The sequence below is a fragment of the Echeneis naucrates genome, chromosome 3 (assembly GCF_900963305.1).
Source record: "Echeneis naucrates chromosome 3, fEcheNa1.1, whole genome shotgun sequence".
NCBI lineage: Eukaryota > Metazoa > Chordata > Actinopteri > Carangiformes > Echeneidae > Echeneis > Echeneis naucrates.
This window is the reverse complement of record NC_042513.1, coordinates 26,111,402-26,131,225: the sequence shown is the minus strand read 5'-3', so window position 1 is coordinate 26,131,225 and position 19,824 is coordinate 26,111,402. Positions and strand designations below refer to the sequence as shown.

Below are 19,824 nucleotides of genomic sequence, written 5' to 3'. Positions count from 1 at the left end.
TTTTTTGGGGTTTTAGGAAGTTTTCTGAATCTAAACTTTTGTTGCTTTTTAAACTCCAGCACCTTCCTGAACTTCTTCACACAGCTTGACATTTTGCTCTCTCACTTCTGCAGAGAGTAGAGACCAGACCAGAGACCGGACCTCCCCAGGAACTAGACCAATGACGGCTCCCCTCCAGAGACCGGACCTCCCCAGGGACTAGACCGGTGACGGCACCCCCCCAGAGACTGGACCAGACCCCTGCAGACAGTAGAGACCAGACCAGAGACCGGACCTCCCCAGGAACTAGACCAATGTCGACACCCCTCCAGAGACCGGACCTCCCCAGGAACTAGACCAATGCGACACCCCCCCCAGAGACTGGACCAGACCCCTGCAGACAGTAGAGACCAGACCAGAGACCGGACCTCCCCAGGGACTAGACCAGAACTAGTCCAGAGACTGGACCAGACCAGACCCCCTAACTAACAAATTAATGCAAACATGTGGAAGTGGCCATCTGAGTCAGATGAGAGTCACTTAACACAAAGGTTGACGATCACGTACTTCAATGGAGACATCCGTAATCGGTGGAAAACCAAAGAGGGACAGAAGAAATGAAAAAGTTTACAGTGGATTTGGTATTTCCACCAAAGCTGTGGAACATATGTTTCATCGTTTCATTGTTATGTTTTCAATATGTTTTTGCTTATAATAGGAATAGGAATACAGCTCAGTTTAACAAGAAAACATGATGTACAGAAGTCTGGCTGTAATAATAATTTTTAAAAAGTCAGCGTTTCATCCACCTGAAAATGTTACAACCTTTAATTATTTAAAAGGTGAAACTCTGCATACTGATCAAAGATCTGTGATTCCCTCCCACAGGCAGGTGATGCTCATCCTGACCAGAAACCAGCTCTGGTCCTCCAGCTGTCGAACCACAACAGACCTGCAGGTTTAGTCCAAACTGAATAATTAAATTGAAAATGTTTCCCTCTCTTTAAAAGATTTTGTTAAACTTGAAACTGGTGTTCTGCTCCTGTTATTCAGTTTTAGCTTTGAAGGACATACGAGTGTCGCAGGTCAACAAGTAAACAATGCCCCCTTTTTTTGGGGATGCTACATAAATAAATGAATGTGTTAGTCTGCTCATCCAAAACTCCTCCACCTGCCTCCATTTTGTCGCTGGAAGCTCCAGGATGGCCACAGAACATGACAGAACAATTATTGGCGCTGGTGGAGAATAATGTCGCAGACATGAATTAAAAACGATCTCTGTCACTTTGTGATGTGATAAATTATGAACATACGGTTACGTCCGGACTCTCCTTTTCCTGTGATGATCAGGCCTTCATCTCGCATGCACTGACCACTAATCCCGAGAAAACTCATCACAGGTGACCTTTTCTATGAAAGGTTAAAGATGATTAATAACAAATCTAAAAATTCCTCATCTGTTGTGATGAAGAAAAACAAAACCCTTTAAGCGTAGCAGAGATCAGGGAGACAGCAGAGAGCTGAAGGACTTCCAGTGCCCTTTTTTAAATAATTCATTCTGCACTCATTCTTTAATCGTAGAGCACATCAGACACTTTACATTTTGAAAGCATCACAGCTCACTTTAGGGTGTGGCGAACCCACATTTCCTGATGCTGACATACACATTGAGTGCCACTTTCTGAACAACAAAAAAAAAAAAAAAATCCATCCATCCACGCTTCATGACCTACAGAGGAAATTTGTTTTATCACACCAGCTTGTGCTTTGTGAAAATACAAAAATGGAAAACTACTGTGCTAGCTCTCAAGAGCCACAGTCTCCAATTAGCTCATTCTCATTTGCATGATTAAAGCATCTGGCATTTTCATTTATTCTTATGGCGCTGTTTTTGTATTTGGAGAGAGACCACAATACCGTTTCATAATATGACCACCTGATGGCGCCAAAGTAAAAACAATGGAAGTTTGGAATCCACAAGGTGAGGGAGAACCTGCTCTGAGCAAAATACACCATTATATTACAGCATTTTATGAGATTTAAGATGTTTTAGGCACTTCCCCCAGCAACATATTAACCTAAAGCAGAAAGCAGCAGAACAAGAAGTGAGAAACTAGAAAAGCCTTAAAAATATCATTTTTTCATTTCAGAAAGTGTCCTCTCTTCTGGATGGTCAATGTGGTGGAATATCTCTGGATTAAAGGGTTCATTCTCAGATGGTTAGGTTCACATTTATGGATTACAAATCATATTCAGAGATTTTCAGAGTCTGACCAAAAAAAAAAAAAGTAATAAAATGAAACATTGACAGTTAGCTCACAGTGGTGATGTAAAATTCATAACAATAAATTATTCTAAAATGAATCGCTGTTGAATTAATAAGTGAATAAAAAAATAGTTTTAGTTTCACAAACACAAATAACGACAAATCCAACATTAAATCAAAGAAAAGATTTAAAGCAGTTGTAGTAAAATAAGACTGAAAAACAGCACAATAGTCCCTCAGACTCCTCCCCCTCATCAATCACCAGGTGTGCTCACCTGATGGATATGGCGTATTTTTATTTTTTTTTCGTTAAGGTGCGCTCGTTTTGCTCACCTGCTCCTCCGGCGGTGACCTCTGCAATCACTCAGCAGGAAGGCACCAATTTATGGAGAATAAATTAAAATAAAACGAGTTTACCCCCCTTTGGGACCGGAAGGAGAGGGAATTAATTCAAAATCCCTAAAACAGCCATGACAAGACTTCAGAAAGTTTTGAAATGGTTTTAACAGTTAAAGAAACGGACAGAAAATACAACTTCACACTTCCCTCAAACCGCCTTTACTTCTCTGATTTTATGAAATGTTCTCTTTGTATTCTGACCCAAACCCAAAAAGGTTTCACCTGATGGGAGTTTGGCCAGTACTTTATCATTAAATTCATGCTTTAGCAGTCAGGAGAAAAAGGAACGTAATATCCTTTAAATCCGGATTCTTGATAAATATATAGGTAAAGTTTAACATAAACAATAAATGAAAGCACTCAGGTCAGTCCTTATAAATGTCTGAACCATCCCAGATAACAACATGTTGATTTTACACCTGAAACATCAGAAAGGTTTTCATTTAAAACTCAATACAAGATAAATTAAGATTTCTCGTTCTCCTGATCGGTTGGCTGATTGTTTAAAAAGTGTCTGAATCCACTTCAGGTCAGAATCATTTATCTGATCTGACTGATGTCCTTTACTGTCCGACTTTACAGTTTATTCACACCGATCAACTGATTTATTCACATTTTTGGTCAACCATCTGCCAGATTGTCTTCAGCAACACAACGAGTTCCACTAAAGCTCTTTGAAACACACAGAAGCTGTGAAAAGCCTTTGTTCACGGTTCATTTTGTTGTAAAATTAGCTATAAACTAGAAAATTCCAGGGAAATTTTGAAGTGCCACGGGACCCGGGGCCCGTCGTCCGTTGCCCGTTGCCCCTTGCCCGTCGCCCCTCGCCCGGACGAGCAACCCGCGTACCGTCATGCTGTCGAAAGCCTTCCTGCTGAATTTTCCGTTCGGAGAACCGATTGAGCTTGATTCAATGAGTGTGTCTGTATATCTGTCTCTTTGTATGTCTGTGTATATGTGTGAGTGTGTGTCTATATCTGCCGCTATTTCTGTCTGTGTATATGTGTAAGTGTGTCTGGATATCTGTCTCTATTTCTGTCTGTGTATATGTGTGAGTGCATCTGTATATCTGACTGTGTGTGTGTCTGTGTACATGTGTGAGTGTGTCTGGATATCTGTCTCTGAGTGCGTCTGGATATCTATCTGTGTCTACATCTCTATATCTCTGTGTGTGTCTTTGAGAAGAAATCATTCAAAGTGATGGCCATAGGCCACAGACAGAGTGAGATGAGACCAGCGTGACAATTGATCTGTGATTGTGTAGTAAGCGTAGGAGCTATCATAAAGCCTTTTGTCACAAACAGAGTTCAAGGTCTTCTGACCCGTTTTTCTGGTTTTTTGGGAAGAACTTTGGGGAAAATCGGAAAATCTTCTCGCCAGAACTTAGCACACTATTCCCGATCGAGCCGCACATTTTGATATATATATTGTTGGGGTTCGTTCAGCGGTACGACCCGCATTAACTGCCGAAAATGTGACGGAATAATAAGAATGAGTATGGAGAAGATTAAGTAGTGCCTCTCTGCTTATAGCCCACGGTACTAAATAAATAAACAGGACGTTCTCTGAACAGATGGAAGCTGCTGAATGTATGCGTTAGCATTAGCATTAAGCTAACTTAGCGTTAGCTCCAGGGTAATCTACGTTGATAACTGTAGATAAGTTTAAGGTGACAATAGTTCGTTTGTCGATATTATCGATCAATTTAAAACCAATGGGCTAGTTTACAAATACTGTATTGATTACAAAGCCGTCGGAATCGATACGCTCACCTTTTTCCTGATAGCTAGCATGTTAGCTGTACGAGGTCAGCACTCCGTTGCGATGGTTACTCGTCGTAAATGTCGGCCGCGGCGCATTAATCTGGAGCAGTGATCAGGCTGGAACTATTTGATGGGTTCAGTGTGTGTCTTCTCATTGGAGTCTGAATCTTCACGTCAAATCCTGAATGACAGAAAAAGTTTCTGCTGAAGAATGACTTAATGTTGGCAAATGTTTGAATTAACATGGTTTCAGTGAGTCATTGCTATCTGAGATGTGAAGACAAAGTCCTAAACCTGACATCATGCTGATGTTTTCATATTTTGGCCAAAGACAGCTGGTACAGTGTTTTAATAATAATAATAATAATAATAATAATAATAATACATACATACATGATAACTGCAACTTATTTTTAAGTTGCTGCAGTAATTTGCTACATTTAAATTTAATAGTTGTGATGTCAAATGACAGGACACACAAAAGAGACAACATTCACATGTCCAAAGATCATTCAGGGAAAGTTAGAAATTTCTTTCTTTTCGGTTCTTTTACTTTAATTAAGAGAAGAATGTATGTCTTTATGCAATGTGTATAATAATCATTGAGCTAAATCGTTGAAGTTGCATACAAATTGCAGAATGAACATTGAAGCGTTCCATGTTTGATATTTGTAATGACTGTTTCATGCAGAACACGTTTTTGGATTTTTGTTTTTAGATTTTTGAATATCATCTGCTTAATAAACAGAAAACAGCAATCTGAACTCTACTTTTCTGTTGTTTTTGTTGCCTTTCCAACTAAGCATGAGAGATTTAAACCTCCAACCATGAAAAGTATTCATGGCCACAAGGTAGAAAATTAAAATAATAACAGGTATTTTTGATAGCTGATGCAAATAATAAAACAAATATAGCAGTTGTTGATATTTTATAGTAATTGAATGGCAAATTGCAACACAAAAAAAAAATATATATATATATATTAAACTAAATCAGAGTAAGGTGTAAAAGTCAAATAAAATACCAAAACAGAATTATTATTTAGACAAGACCCTTTTAAATTAGTTTTAAAGTTTTTTAGGGGGTTAATTTATTTTAAATGAAAATAGTTTCAGCTTTTAATGAAATTAAACGTAATCCCTTTTTACAATTTAACAGAAATGTTCATTCAACTACTATTCAGTATTCACTGAAGATCTTAAGCAGGGGTGTTTCTCATTCAGAATAGAATTAATCCCCGTTTCCTGCGTTTGCTTCCCGTCTGTCAGTCACTCACACACAAGAAGAGATGCAACTTCCCTTTTGGATCAGATTCTGGTGATGACTATGGGTTTATAAGTGCAGAAACTGCAGCACAACATACATTTGACTGAATACTTCCTGAATGTATCAGATATCAAACTCATCTATCTGTCAGAGCTTTAGTCTTCTTTCCAAACAAGCACCATCTGCAAGCTCTCACAATATCTTTGCTGGTCTAGGTGCAAATTTCACTCAGGTCATTGTGGACAACAAGACCATCATGAAGTCCAATATATGTCTCCTCCCAGGCTGTTTGCTCTGAAGGGGTTAAAAGCCAGAAATAGAAAAGCTCCTGTTTCTTAATGATTGTGAATCTGTAATTGCAAAGGTTTGTAAGAATTTAAAAGAAAACTTTTAAGGCAATCGAGGAGGGTGCGAGAGTCTTTATTCCCATGTTGATTGGGATGTTTCAAATATATTTAGTATAACAAATATTCCGCAATGACTGGGCACAAATGTTGTTACATTGGAAACAGATCAAATAAAACAAAGTAACTTTTAGAATTATAATAACAAAGAATAACTAACATTGGTTTTAATTGACAACTAAAATGCAAGAGTAAGTATGATTCTTTGCCAAATTATGTTCAAAATTAGAATCATGAGCTATGATCTTTATGCACGAGAGTCTTATCATGTTCATTCAAACTGATACCAATTAAACACAGACTAATTCCTTCAAAGGTTTCCTGGCAGATGCTCCAACTGTTTGTGTTCTGTTGCTTGGTGGGAAGAAAAACAAGCAAAAAAACAGAGAGAAATGAAAGTGATTCCAAATGGTAATACAGTGCATCCAATTAGTTTATTTCCAAGCTGATAATCAAATCCAATATCTGAAATGAAAAGTCTGGCATGTCGGCTTCAGATTATTTTAGTCATCTGACATAAAATGAGAATTGTTTTATTCAGAGGAACCTAAAGTGATGTGCTGTCACCACCACAGCATTATACTCATGGAGGAAGCGAGTAGTTCCTTAAATGCAGAGAAGAAAACAGCCGTGTGACGAGCACTGCAGGTCTCAAATGGGACAGCACACCAACAATCTGCAGACAGGGATTAATTAGCAGGCACAAAACAACAACCACCAGTTTTCTGCAGAGTAAAGGTCATTCTGACCGGAGTCACTGTGACTTGGTGCCCTCTCTGGAATAATTACCACAATTGATATGATTAGATACTGAAGTGGTAACTGCCTTAATTATTAAAATGCTGCGATTAAATTATTACCCAAATATCTTAACAATGATACAAAATGAGTCCAGTAGCTGCAAAAATGAATTCAGTCTGTAAGAAAAGAGGCTGCTTCAGTTGACACTACAGCAGATTATAGAGCTCACATGTGGCCCTAAAAGAGAGTTTGTTCATGGCAGAATTTAAAAAAATATAATCAGACTGAATGTTCAGATGAGGTGAACTAAAAGGAGTTAACCCACTGAACTCATACATTTTTAAAAGGGTGAGGAAAATGTTAGCTCTCTGCAGAATGCTGCATTCAACGATATAAAAGGTGAACTGTCGGCATGTTAAGTGGGAGAATGACTGTGAAACAATAACTGCCATCTCTTTGTGCTATATAACCTGGTTTGATTTAAAAACTAAATTAATAAAATAACATAAATATTCTCTATAAATTGGTTCTGTCAGCAGAGTGCCAAGTGAATGCACTGAAGTGATCTGCAAAACTAAATCATGTAAACCCAGAAGAACAGTGTGGATAATGACGGAGGTCGTGACTTTGTCAAGCCTTTCTTCGTGTTTGAATTGTCACTGACGAATGTTGGCCATGTTCACAGTTCTTTGAGGATTACAGCGACTCTGTCTCCCATCCAAGTGGCATAGCTTTCAGGCAGTTTGGAAACAAAAAGGATTTATTTCGCAGAGTCCACATCAATGGCTCCGTAAGAGCCAGAATGGGTTACTCCGAAAGCCCAGTGGAAGAAAGACAGAACTACCAACCATAGCATTATTAGAAGGAATAATTCTAATCAGATAGAAGGAACCCATCAGTATATTCTGTTCAGATTATTACATGAGAAAAAATAAGACGCTGTTTCTTATCAAACCTGTTTTTTGACTGAGGTGAATACAAAGCAGAGCAAAACCAACAAAAAAAAGCTATTATAGACACAAAATAAACTAAGTGTCAAAAAAAGCATATGCCATTTTAAATTATTAGGAGAAATCAGATGTGATTTGTAGGAATCACAACAGAGTCGACCTGATTTGGTAAAATAACCAGCTTAGAAGAGATGAGTCCAGGACGGACTGAAAGGACTGTACCCCCCTCCTGGTCGCTGACCGCATGTGGCTTCTTAATCTACAGATGAATGAACAGATGTGTGTAACACAATCCGCTCAGGTCATACCTGCCTGAAATGGAGGTCTGTTTATGTTCCTCCTCCTTTAGACTTCTGCCCTTCACACAGGCATCAGCAGTTTTCAACAAAAAGGGCAGGACTCCCCCCCCCCCCCCCGGTCCATTCCCAAGCCAGTCGACAGAAAAAGACAGGGAGGCATCTGAGGGACTCAGACTGGAGTCGTGTCTGGAGACATTGTTGTATTTGACATTATCAACAGGATTATATGAAGCTCAAACCAGCACAGAACAATTTTCTTTGTTCTCTTCCTTTCATCATGCAGCTATTTTCTGAACAGTGTATTCCTTGAACTTCTCTCATTTGCAAACCTTTTAAGAATAATGACAGTTAAAACTAAAAGCTTATATCTCCCAAAACACAGGAACTGCATTGCAATCTCATCTGCTGAGCTGATTATGTTGTCATTTCAACTAAATGAACAATTTGGTCACCAAAAGAAAACCAAAGTGCAGCACTGAGGCAGAGTGGATTTACACATCAGTAACCTGCCAGTAATTCCACAGCCAAAAACAGCACAACTGTTGTCTGGCACTTTTACGTTGGTCTAAATTGTTCATCATTCATTTTATTCATTTTATTCTTTACAACAAACAATCGCTCGACATTGTTGGGGTGTTGGGCAGCAGATCAAACTGTTCTGTAGAAAAATTACATTTTGTCAATATTTTACAGTTGGATATATTTTTTGTATTTACAGGTTACTTATGTCAGCACTGAGGGATTGAGTGTTGTTCTGTGGGCTTGTGTATGTGTGTCGTGCAACCCCCCTCCTGAGATAGGTGTTAAATTCTACTTGGGTGAACGCTCAACAGGGAGGGGAGTCCTTGGTTATCTTTAGATGAATTACCTGGGCTTCGATTTTTATGTTTGTCAATGTATGCTGTTTATGATTACAGGGTCATGAGGGGGCTGACAACATGTACAGATGCCTTTGGACTGTGAGGGGAGGGAACCCACACAACCAGAAACCTGTTTGTTCTAACCACTGAATCACCATGCCACCCTTTAAAAGGTGAGGCTAGGAGAGATATTTTCATGTCATGACACAAGTGGTCGACTCATAACTTATAAAAACAACACTACAGCTGCAAAATTAAAAATGTTTATTATACTTTCACAGTGTTTTTGATTATCTGTGTTTAGAAGAGATGAACATGGGGATTATTTTTAATAATTAAAATCTCTTTCCCAAAGAGGCACGGAAACGTAATTGTACGAAGGTAAAAGTCGTCCATTAAAGTGACTCTTGGACTTCACATCAAAATTTTATAAAAATGTTCATTTTTTAACATCATGCTTTTGCTTAGTTATGCAATAATGCTTTTGATTGTGTACATGTTTAGTGAGAGAGATAAGAGAGAGTGAAATATGCTTGTCTGTATGGAGTGATTGATGATGAGATGCCGTTCAAAACTTCTCACTGCTGACCACGGGGCTGAAGGTTTTTCCACTGTCAGCCATGAAAGCCTCGATCTCCTCCACGGTGCGAGGGACGCAGGTCAACAGCTCGATGCCATCAGCTGTCACTGCTATGTCATCTTCAATACGAACCTGCACATATTAGAACAACAGCAGTCACTTACACATGTTGATCAAAGAAAGAAATATCAAGAGGCGAATTCAGGTGACACATTCATGACTTAACATGCTGAATTAAAGTAATATCAACAAAACCAGATAAAAATTATCAGCAGACTGACCCCTCCAAAGCCACGGAAACGAGTCAGCACGTCTTTGTTGATGAAGCAGCTCTGAGCAGGATTGGCCAAGGCCTGATCCAGCAAGTGGTTGATGAAGTAGATACCAGGCTCCACGGTGAGGACCATCCTCTCCTGCACCAGGCGGCCCATCCTAAGACTCTTGAGTCCAGGCTCATCGATGCGCTTTACCCCCTGAGCAAAGATACAAATAGCTGAACTCAAGAAACACACTTATCTTACACTTATCTTAAATATCTTACTCCTAAAATACTAAAACATAATTTTACAAAATCTGACACCATCGGTCTTCCTCTCTGTCTGCCCTGTTCATGCAGCTGAGCCTTTTTTTTTTTTTTTGGTTCCTCTGTCACTCCTGTACTGGGAGTCTCTCTATTATTGATGACATATCAATACTGGAGGACCAGAAAGTGCACTTTCTTTTTCATCTTGTCTACTGGATAGCTGTGATGTGAGCAATAAGTCTTGTCTGTTGTCACCTCAGGGTAACCTCCCACATCGTGCACATCGATGCCCAGCAGGTGTCCAAGGCCATGGGGCATGAAGACGGCACCGATGTGGACCTTCACCATGTCCTCCACTCTGCCGTTCAGAATGCCAATCTTCACCAGCTCCTCCAGGTGAACCCGGTCAGCTAGACGGTGCATGTCAGTCCACTTCACACCTTCAAGGTAAACAAACAACTTTGTGAAGACTAACAGAAAACTCTTTGACCTGATAAGTTTCGAAAAGAAAAAAATATTATTTGCAAAACCCCAGAAATGGTAATTCAACATAAATTAAGAGGAAAAAAATACATAAAAAACAGTTAATCCTGAATTGGTACTTCTGAGTATTTAACTTTTAACTTACTTAAGTTCTTTTCATCTTACTTTTATCTGGGTCAGCGCACACACTCATTTAAATTGTCCACAAGATGATAACCTGGTTTGATGGCAGCCATGACGGCTCGGGAGGACTTGAACACAGCCTCGTAAATGGCCCTTTGGTCTGAGGTGAATTTGCCGTTGGCTGGGAAGGAGCAGGTGATGTCGGATGAGTAGCAGTAGTACTCCCCACCCATGTCAAACAGACTATAGGAGACAGCACATTGACTGTTTTTGAGCGGTGCTTTGGGCTTGAGAGCATTTCACAGCAGCTCCTGGTACAGGAGGATCTGTACACTAGTTTTAAAACTATTGAAAGCTACTCACCACATGTCTCCATCCATAATCAGTTTGTCATTGGGAGCCCCAGCATGGCCATAGTGGAGGACAGACGAATTATGGCCTCTGGCATTGAAGATGTATTGCAACAATTTAAAAATTAATAAATAATAAATAATATCACTGCATGGGAAAAATAACTCCACAAAAATTGTCTGACTGCAATGAATGCGAGTTGTGAATAATAAAAGTTGTGAATAACCTTTTTGAGGACAGCATGCTCCTTCATTTTAACCAAACAAGAAAATAGCACACATCCTTGACAACTAATCCCCCAAAGGTACACGTGGCCTTTAATACAGAAGGCCATTGTATAATAAACAACATCCCACCATGCCGTATTCACATTGATGCTGCTGGTTGGCAGCTTCCCAACAACAGGAATATAATGTACTGTTTGAAGAGGCATGATGTCGCTACCTCAACTTCCCAAACTGATCTGTGCTCAGATCTTTGAGGATATTGCAGGATATTGCAGTGCCACAGAGGCTTAAAGGATGTTCTGGATCCCCCCCCCCAATATATATATATATAAAATGTATTTATTTTTTGTGAAACACAGGATTTCAAGGTTTCTTATTGAGATTTATCGACTTGTAATCACTGACAACAAAATCCCTGTTGTGTAACTGAGCACATAAATGAAAAATTTCAAAAGCAATTTCAATGAGGAGAAATGACATGGATAAAGAATGGATGGCAGAAATCTTACGTTCCACAGATGCAGGTATATGAGGTGTGGCGCATCCCTCCTTTAGAGTAGCAGTAGTGTTGGAACAGGCTAAAAAAAGAGGAAAAGTACATCAATTTCAGCACAACAGATCAACAAAATGACCCACATTATAATCTGAAATGTATAAAACACTTTAATGGATGAAGACAGCTTCACATTTCTGTTTGAAGATGTTTCCTATTTCTTCTAATACAACAAAATGACTGTTCAAAATATATACGGAAATATGTTCAATTGTGTCTGTATTACTCTGATTTTCACTCAGATTTTCTTATTGAACTTACCTCTCCATTTCATACTCAGTCTGTCCAGGTTTCACATGCTTCATGACCTACAGTGACAATGTTGTTATATGCTTAGAAAATGATAAACAGCCACAGTTTCTCTGTATGTAGCTGAGTCCTTCTGTGCCTGAGGCATGTACATGCAGCATGTGAGCTAACTGGAGCTAATGTCATGTAAACGAAGCCAATGCTCCCTGACTGAAACTAATATCAGCTCAATAAAGCTAGCATTCGCTAATACAAGCTAAATAAAGCCAATGCTCCCTGACTGAAACTAATATCAGCTAAATAAAGCTAACATTCACTAACTGAAGCTAATACAAGCTAAATAAAGCCAATGCTCCCCGACTGAAACTAATATCAGCTAAATAAAGCTAGCATTCGCTAATACAAGCTAAATAAAGCCAATGCTCCCCGACTGAAACTAATATCAGCTAAATAAAGCTAGCATTCGCTAATACAAGCTAAATAAAGCCAATGCTCCCCGACTGAAACTAATATCAGCTAAATAAAGCTAACATTCACTAATACAAGCTAAATAAAGCCAATGCTCCCCGACTGAAACTAATATCAGCTAAATAAAGCTAACATTCACTAACTGAAGCTAATACAAGCTAAATAAAGCCAATGTTCCCTATCTGACGCTAATACTAGCCAAACGAAGCTAATGTCGGCTAACTAAAATTAGCTAAGCTAAAGCCTGCGAACTGACTCTAACGGGAGCTAACTCCAGCTAATTGACGCTAATGGGAGATAAGGTCGGCAATACAGCTAGCTGATGCTAATAACAACTAAGTGAGACCAGAGATCAGACTAACATTACTTATTATTATTATTTGTAGTTATAGTTATTACTGGACCAGGACGGGTCCATCTCCACGATTTTCACACTACAAACACTGAATAAAGTTGGTTGCGTTTGTCCGTGCCGTCACCATGGAAACCACCAATCTGACTGTCAACGGCCGCCATTTTTCAATATTCGGCCCCACTTCTGCTTTTAATACTAGAAACGGACACATGAAGGTAAACACAACTAAATGAAAATAATGTACGTTAAATGAAGCTAAATCCTTAGAAATAAACCAGCTAAGGGCCGCTAATGTGGACAGCATTAGCTCTATACAGCTAACTGAAGGAAGCTAGTAGATAGATTGATGCTTTATTATGTCCTGTAGTTGATACAACATCATGTGAATGAAGCTAAAGCCTTCAAACATAATCTAATTATTCCCTGAAACACGGTCTGCAGCGGACAGTCCTCACTGAAAATCTACATAAATGGGTTCTTTTCTGGCCTCTGGGTAAATATGTACCTTAAGTCCAATGATTACATTTGTAACAATTTCAGTTTAATTCCTCATCAATCACTGAAGTTAATTAGCCGTAATACAGTTCAGTCGGTATGCTGTAATGATACATGTTGTTGGTTAGTGGCTATCTGTGCTTGTCTGCCTCCAAGACACTGAAGAAGTTACAATAGCAATTAAACGCTTTGCAGCCTAAGGATCCTTGCATCTGTGAATTCTTTGCACAAAATTTAAATTTGATAAACTTTAATACTTTGTGTTTTAATTCAAGTGCTGAACTTTCCATTTTATCTGTTTCTTTCATTTAGAACATAATCAAGAACATCCTGTCTGGCAAAGAAGGACCTCACCATTTTGTGAGCCTCACTGGAAATCCTGTTGGTGTAGCGCAGGACCTCCAGCTCCATGTCAGTCTTAATCAGGCGGCTGCAGACAAGTGAGACGTCAGCCAGCTCCCTCTCTGATCATCACACTGTCAGTTCATCGATGCCCAATATGAGGTACAGTCATACTATACAGTAGCTGATGCAGAAAACCAATGTTGAGCAGATTTCCTGTTACTTTTGAAAGAAACCAACAAATTTCAGAGCTGGTGGAAGTTTGACCTTCAGTATGATTTTGCGAATGAAGGAGTTTATTCCTGCTTCTTTATCCTTAGTAACTATTTCAAGTGGAGCTGTTTCAGGTGCAGCTACTTTTGCCTCTACTGAGACCGTTAAAAATTTCTACCAATATAGAACCAAGTAAATAACATAAGGCAGTGGTAACCAACAGCAACACTAATGAAAGCTAAATCAGTCTATCAGGGCTTCCTCTCCAGGAGCTGTGCCTGCAAAACATTCCTCCTTATTTCAGAAAATGTCAATTCATTTGGAGGGTGCGCACTAATGCCAAGGACAACCAGGCAAGCACGAAGTCCATTACACCTGTGTGCGCTGGCTTCTGACTCTAAGAGGGGAATAAAAACAACCTAGAAGCCAGAGTTTTTGATTGTACACACACAGTTACCTGACTGGGCAGGTGTAATTTGTGAGGGTTGTTGTATTAATAGAATCCGACAGAAAAAAAACTGAGAGAGAGAGACTACAGTCTTCATTAATATCTTGGGTTGGTGAAGTCGACAATGATGTGAAACCTGTTTGAATTACTTACCATTCCACAATGACTGGGTGCAGAAGGGTGTTGTTTACTTGGAAGCTAATGAAAAGAAAAACCAACATGAAGCATCAAGCTGCATTCACTTTTATAAAAGGGCTGCAAATTGGTTATATGACCTTTGAGATAAGAATAAATCTTTTTTTCAAAGCTGCTGGGGTCATACTGAGGAGTAATAAAACTGGATGATAATCATAGTTAAAAAACAAAGCGGTGCTAAGGACAACGGTATCATCACTATTAACTGACAACTAACAAGCAAGAGTAAGATTCCTTGCCTCATTAATTCCATTCAGAATCAGGTTAATAAGCAACAATCAGCATACACCAGAGTCTGGTGTATCCTTGGTTATAAAAAGAAAAAAAAGAAATCAATAGTTTCCCCAAACGAAGTGTAATTATGTTAATGCAAATAGATGGCAATTAAACACACCGACTAATTCCTTCAAAGGAGGCCTCGCGGCAGATGCTCCCGCTGTCTGTGTTCTGTCCTCGCTGTGTGGAAAGAAAAAAAAACAAACATTCCCTTCAAGTGCATTCTAATGTCAATACAGTAATTTAAGTCGGGTTCTATTTATACTGATGATCTATTCTGGGATCTTGAGCAGAACATAATATAATAATCTGGTTTTTGCAGGCTGACACCGTCAAAGATTAGGATGTTTGTTGCCACTATAAACACTTTACACACAAGTAGACTAAAAGGATTCTGCCTTTTTTTTGTTGTTGCTAAAAAAAAACTCCCATTTGTCATCATCTGTCAGTCTCTCCAGGATTTCAGTTTTTTGTTTGCCAATTGGCAATAAAACGTAGTCAGAAAAAAAAAAAAAAATCAGTCTTTAATTCTCGCAGTAATGTCAAAGAATATAGAAGAATATAAAATGCAAGCTTCTACAAATATCATGGCGTTGGCTGGAAATTGTGTTAATGAATGCAATCTTGGAGGGACTGTTCATATTTCAGTGGCTGTAATCAGGTTGGAATAAGTCATGCATACCAGTGTTAGGAGCACTGCTGGTCTCATGTTGGAGAGGACATCAGCAATCTACAGTCAAGCAGACAGAGAATCATTAGAAGATGGAGAAACAGCAAACACCATTTTTTTCTGCTCAGCCTGCAGATTAAAGGTCACTCTGACAGGAGCCATTGTGACTTTATGGCCTCTCTGTACTCAGGAGCACATTGAACGACAAAGCTCAGGCGACATTATTACTCCTCTGCTGGCAGCCTGAATGTCAAAGAACAGATCCTTGACTCAGTGTTCCCAGACACAGTGGGGATATTGGAGCAATGTCTATATTATAAAAACTGGCTCCTTAAAACATTAACTGTATTGTGTCTGCCAAGAATTCCATAAAATAAAATCTAAATTGCATAGTGGAATAATTGCTATAACTGAAATTATTTCATATCAATATAACTACAATTGAGTACAACAAAAATCATTATGAACACTTTCAGTTGACGAACAGCTGCCCAAAATTAATTTGAAGGCAAGTGTGAATATTAGGGGTGGGAATCTTTTACTATCTCACGATTCGATTCAAAACTATTTCATTCATAATTATTTGTGCTTCAATCTAGAGGTGTTTAATGGATCCTCGTGATCTACTCCAGTCTGTTTTGCAAGACAGAATCAGAAATGACATGACATTAAAGTGTCTTTTCCACATTTATTAAGTATAAAATATTTATCCATGCTTAGATGGAATTGTTGATTAAAAGCAATATCACATATTGCTGAAGTAACAAAAATATAAAGTGTTTCTTTATAAAAAAAAAAATAAAAATAAAAAAGTAGTGCACTTAAACATGGGTTCCCCTTTTTGCAAACCTTGCACACTGATGTTCTTGTCAAGCTTGGTCTAACCGGGCATTTGGTAAATAGGGCCCTATAAAATCCGCAATCATGAAAAAACAGAATTCATTATAAACATGGAATAACACGGAACTGAACATGTCTAGGTTGATTGGTCACTTGATGTACATGTATGTGGTGATCTGAGCAGCACAGTGGGCAACGGTTAGTGCTGCCGCCATGCAATAAGAAGGGCGCGGTTCGATTCCCAGTAGGGGCACCTGAACATGTCTAGGTTAAAATATCTTAAATATCAGCAGGATGAGTCGTTACAGGGTAAATATAGAAATGATATGTCACCATTTCAAATGCAAAATTCTAAGTGATTTATTTGCCAGTTAAATTTCAATTAATCTTATGGGCTGAATATATTATATTAATTAGAAAACATGCATTTTCAACCCTCCAGTGTAGCTCTTTTAATTCTTTTGTATAAAACATTTAATTGAGCAGATAAATGACTCAGGTCTGTTTCGTACTAAACTGTATCTGGTGCCACCAAAGTCATTTCCATTTTGCCAGGAGGTTCAAAGAGGAGACGGATGACTTTCACCTTTAAAAACAGTCTATGGAGGCACCAATGTTCTTTTCTGGAACTGCAGAGCTGGGTGACTTAACATCAAGGTTCAGTTACTGCACAGGAAAAAGGTCACACACGCTGTACACACACACACACATACACACACACAATTTCACAGACTGACTTACGTCACAAGCGTATTGCACCTCATCAACAGCATACTTTGCCTTAAAGTGCTCCTTAGAAAAGATCCTGACAACAGATACAAATGAAACAGCTGGTGAGGAAAAGTGCAATAAATTTCTTTATCACATCTCACATCTCTTTTAATCTGCAACTGATCCTCACAAAGGAGCCAAGAGCTGGATTTTCTTTGTCATTTATACTCGATGAGCAATTAAAAAATGCTTAATTCTTAACTAATTTTCTCTGACACTATGTAGCACATGACTGTGTCAACCCTTTCTTCAGGTTCAATTCAGAAACAGTTGCCCTGTTACTGAATGCGCTTAATGCCCACAGCCCTTTGAGGATTAGAGTGACTCACTCGCCCATCCAAGTGGCATAGCTTTCAGGCAGTTTGGGAACAAAAAGGATGGATTTCCCAGAGTCCACATCAATGGCTCCATAACAGTCAGCCTCAGTTACTCCAAAAGTCCAGTGGAAGAAAGACTCCTGCAGAATTGAAACAGCCAGAACATGAGTGAGAGAAATTTTAATCATCAGTTGAAGAAAGGAACATGTCAACATAGAAGAAGAAAAAACATGTTGTCCCTTATCAGGATAAAATTACTGCAGTGAATACAAAGCTGAGAAACCAAAGTTTCTGCAGGATGACTTTAGTAAAACTCAGAGGCTCTAAGAGAAGCAGTTTATGCAGCACTTCAATGAAATATTTTTTGGTGGCTTTTACAGTGAGGTATCATGGATGGATGGATCAGTAGATTTTAGCAGAAATACCAGAGTCAACTCAAGACGACCTACCTGTCTGAAAAGGAGGTCTGTGTCGGTGCAGTACCTCTGCCTCTGCTCTCCTCCCTGCAGCACCACCACTGACTTTAGCACCAGTCCATCTGTGGCTTTCAGCTCCGTGCACAGTCTTCGACGGTTCTCTGCAAAAAGGGCAGCAGACACCCTCAGGGTGTCATTACCCAGCCAGAAGACAGGTCTGAAAGGACAGGGAGATGGGGATTGGGTGGCACCGGCTTTGGTGCACAAGTCTACATCAAACATAAACTGATCCACACTGTTGCACCATCATTCAATGATTTTCTGACATCTTCCCTCATTCGTGTACAAGTAGCATCCTAAACCGAACTGTGTCAAATGACACAGTGGACACTAAATAATCAAATCTGAGATCGGAAGTCTTGACGCTTGAGATGAGCTGGTGATCGATTCACTTCATGACAACTTTTCTCCTTTTTTAAATCTGACAGAAAGAAGGCTGCAGTGAAAAAAGCTGATCCAAGCTTTTATAGAAAGGAAAAAGCAATGTGAATGAATTCAGGAGCAGTATTTTTCCACTCAGCAGGAAAAAGACAAACTTTATGTTCCCTGCTCTGTCTGGAGGAATTTGAGCCTGGAGTGCTGAACTAGAACCTTCAGACTGAGTTAAGATAGAAAGACCTGTTAGTGAAACGTCTGGCTGTGTCCTTGGTGATAACAATTACAACAAAACTGATTAAGTCTGGAAGGTACCAAAGGTTAATCCATAAACTCACAATATTTTAACTGTGATTCCAGGTTTCAGGTGTTTATGAAGCAAAATTCATGACTTTTCACTGGATTACAAAATATAACGTGTTGCAATCTGAGAAGATCTCTGACTGAGGTTTCCTTAGAGCTGCTGACTGTTAGATTTTTGTGATTACTACAGCCAATTCTCTTTTCCCTTTTTTTTAATCTCCTGATTACAACAAGATAATATGGATTGTATTGTGATCACAAGGTGATAAAACTGTTCCACTAAGATCATGAGATATACCTTCAGAACATAAAGTGCATAATTATACTGTATGATAATAAATGTATAATTGTTTTAAAGTCAGTGGATGGTTCCTATCAGTGTCACAAATAGTCATATGTTAATATATACACAAAGATTACTGAGTGAACTAAATTATTTTAACTTTTTTTTGTTGTTCATGGTGAATCATTAGATAAGTTAATTTCTTCAACTTAAACAATTCAGCCTCTCCTTTTTACCCCATCTTGAAAAGGTTTTTCTGATTTATATATGCTTTATTTCGAAAGTTGTCTCTTTACTGTAGAAAGTAAAACAGCTGCAGGTGTTTTAAGGAACTTCCTGAATATTTAAAACTTCATAGTTAAGTCTTAAGTCCTGTTTTTACTCTCATGATGGGAAACTTCACCACATGCTGAAATAAATGAAATAGTCTGCTGATAATGACAAAATATAGTTCACAGTAACGTTATATTTTTATATTGAACGGTATTTTTTCATGGTAAATTTAGCGAACTGACTGATTTCTTTCCTCTTGGTCTGGCAGTAAAAATGTAAACACGGGTCTTTACGCTAAAATGATGACCTATAAAAAGTAAGTCTATTTTAGACTGAATAATTTTACAGTCGAAGTCGACTCACTGCGGTGCTGTGGCCATGTTGATTGCAGCTCCAGACTGTCATGTGGTGCCCGGACTCACGTGACTTTAGCAGCGATTTGTCATTGACGTGGCATCGTGAGGCGTTCATGGTTTTCGGAGAATTTAACTTCAACCATGAACTCATCTTCACAGCAGATTCACACACACATATATATATATATTAACTTTGAGGTTTCAGCCCTGATACAGCTGAGGAAATGATCAGCCAGCATTTAGAGCCCTAACTGAGGAAATGGATATTGTTAAGATGTCAGGCGGTAGGTCAAACTAAACTACAGAAAATGACATTTGGTTTATAGTATACACATCCAAATAATTTGTGTGT

At 38.8% G+C, this 19,824-nt stretch overlaps 1 protein-coding gene across 1 annotated transcript; it reads right to left on the bottom strand.

Annotated features, from left to right (window-relative positions):
* Positions 1-9,174: 9,174 nt before the first annotated feature.
* Positions 9,175-19,543, bottom strand: LOC115041274 (xaa-Pro dipeptidase-like). The gene is made up of 15 exons (XM_029498620.1): positions 19,480-19,543; positions 17,856-18,039; positions 17,419-17,546; positions 17,060-17,123; positions 15,491-15,538; positions 14,927-14,988; positions 14,491-14,535; positions 13,689-13,764; positions 12,029-12,075; positions 11,724-11,792; positions 11,000-11,077; positions 10,731-10,879; positions 10,286-10,470; positions 9,789-9,980; positions 9,175-9,639 (listed from the first exon to the last, which is right to left on the bottom strand). Exons 1-15 carry the CDS (start codon positions 19,494-19,496, stop codon positions 9,496-9,498), a joined length of 1,488 nt encoding a protein of 495 aa, XP_029354480.1. The 5' UTR covers positions 19,497-19,543; the 3' UTR covers positions 9,175-9,495.
* Between the last annotated feature and the right edge of the window lie 281 nt (positions 19,544-19,824).

Bases quoted from the DNA above. Each gene is read 5' to 3' on its own strand.
- LOC115041274 (XM_029498620.1), bottom strand. The intron at 15,539-17,059 runs GTAAGTCAGTCT...GCTTGACTGTAG, and splicing joins AGGTGCAATACGCTTGTGAC to ATTGCTGATGTCCTCTCCAA. The intron at 9,640-9,788 runs GTCAGTCTGCTG...TAATATGTGCAG, and splicing joins GTTTCCGTGGCTTTGGAGGG to GTTCGTATTGAAGATGACAT.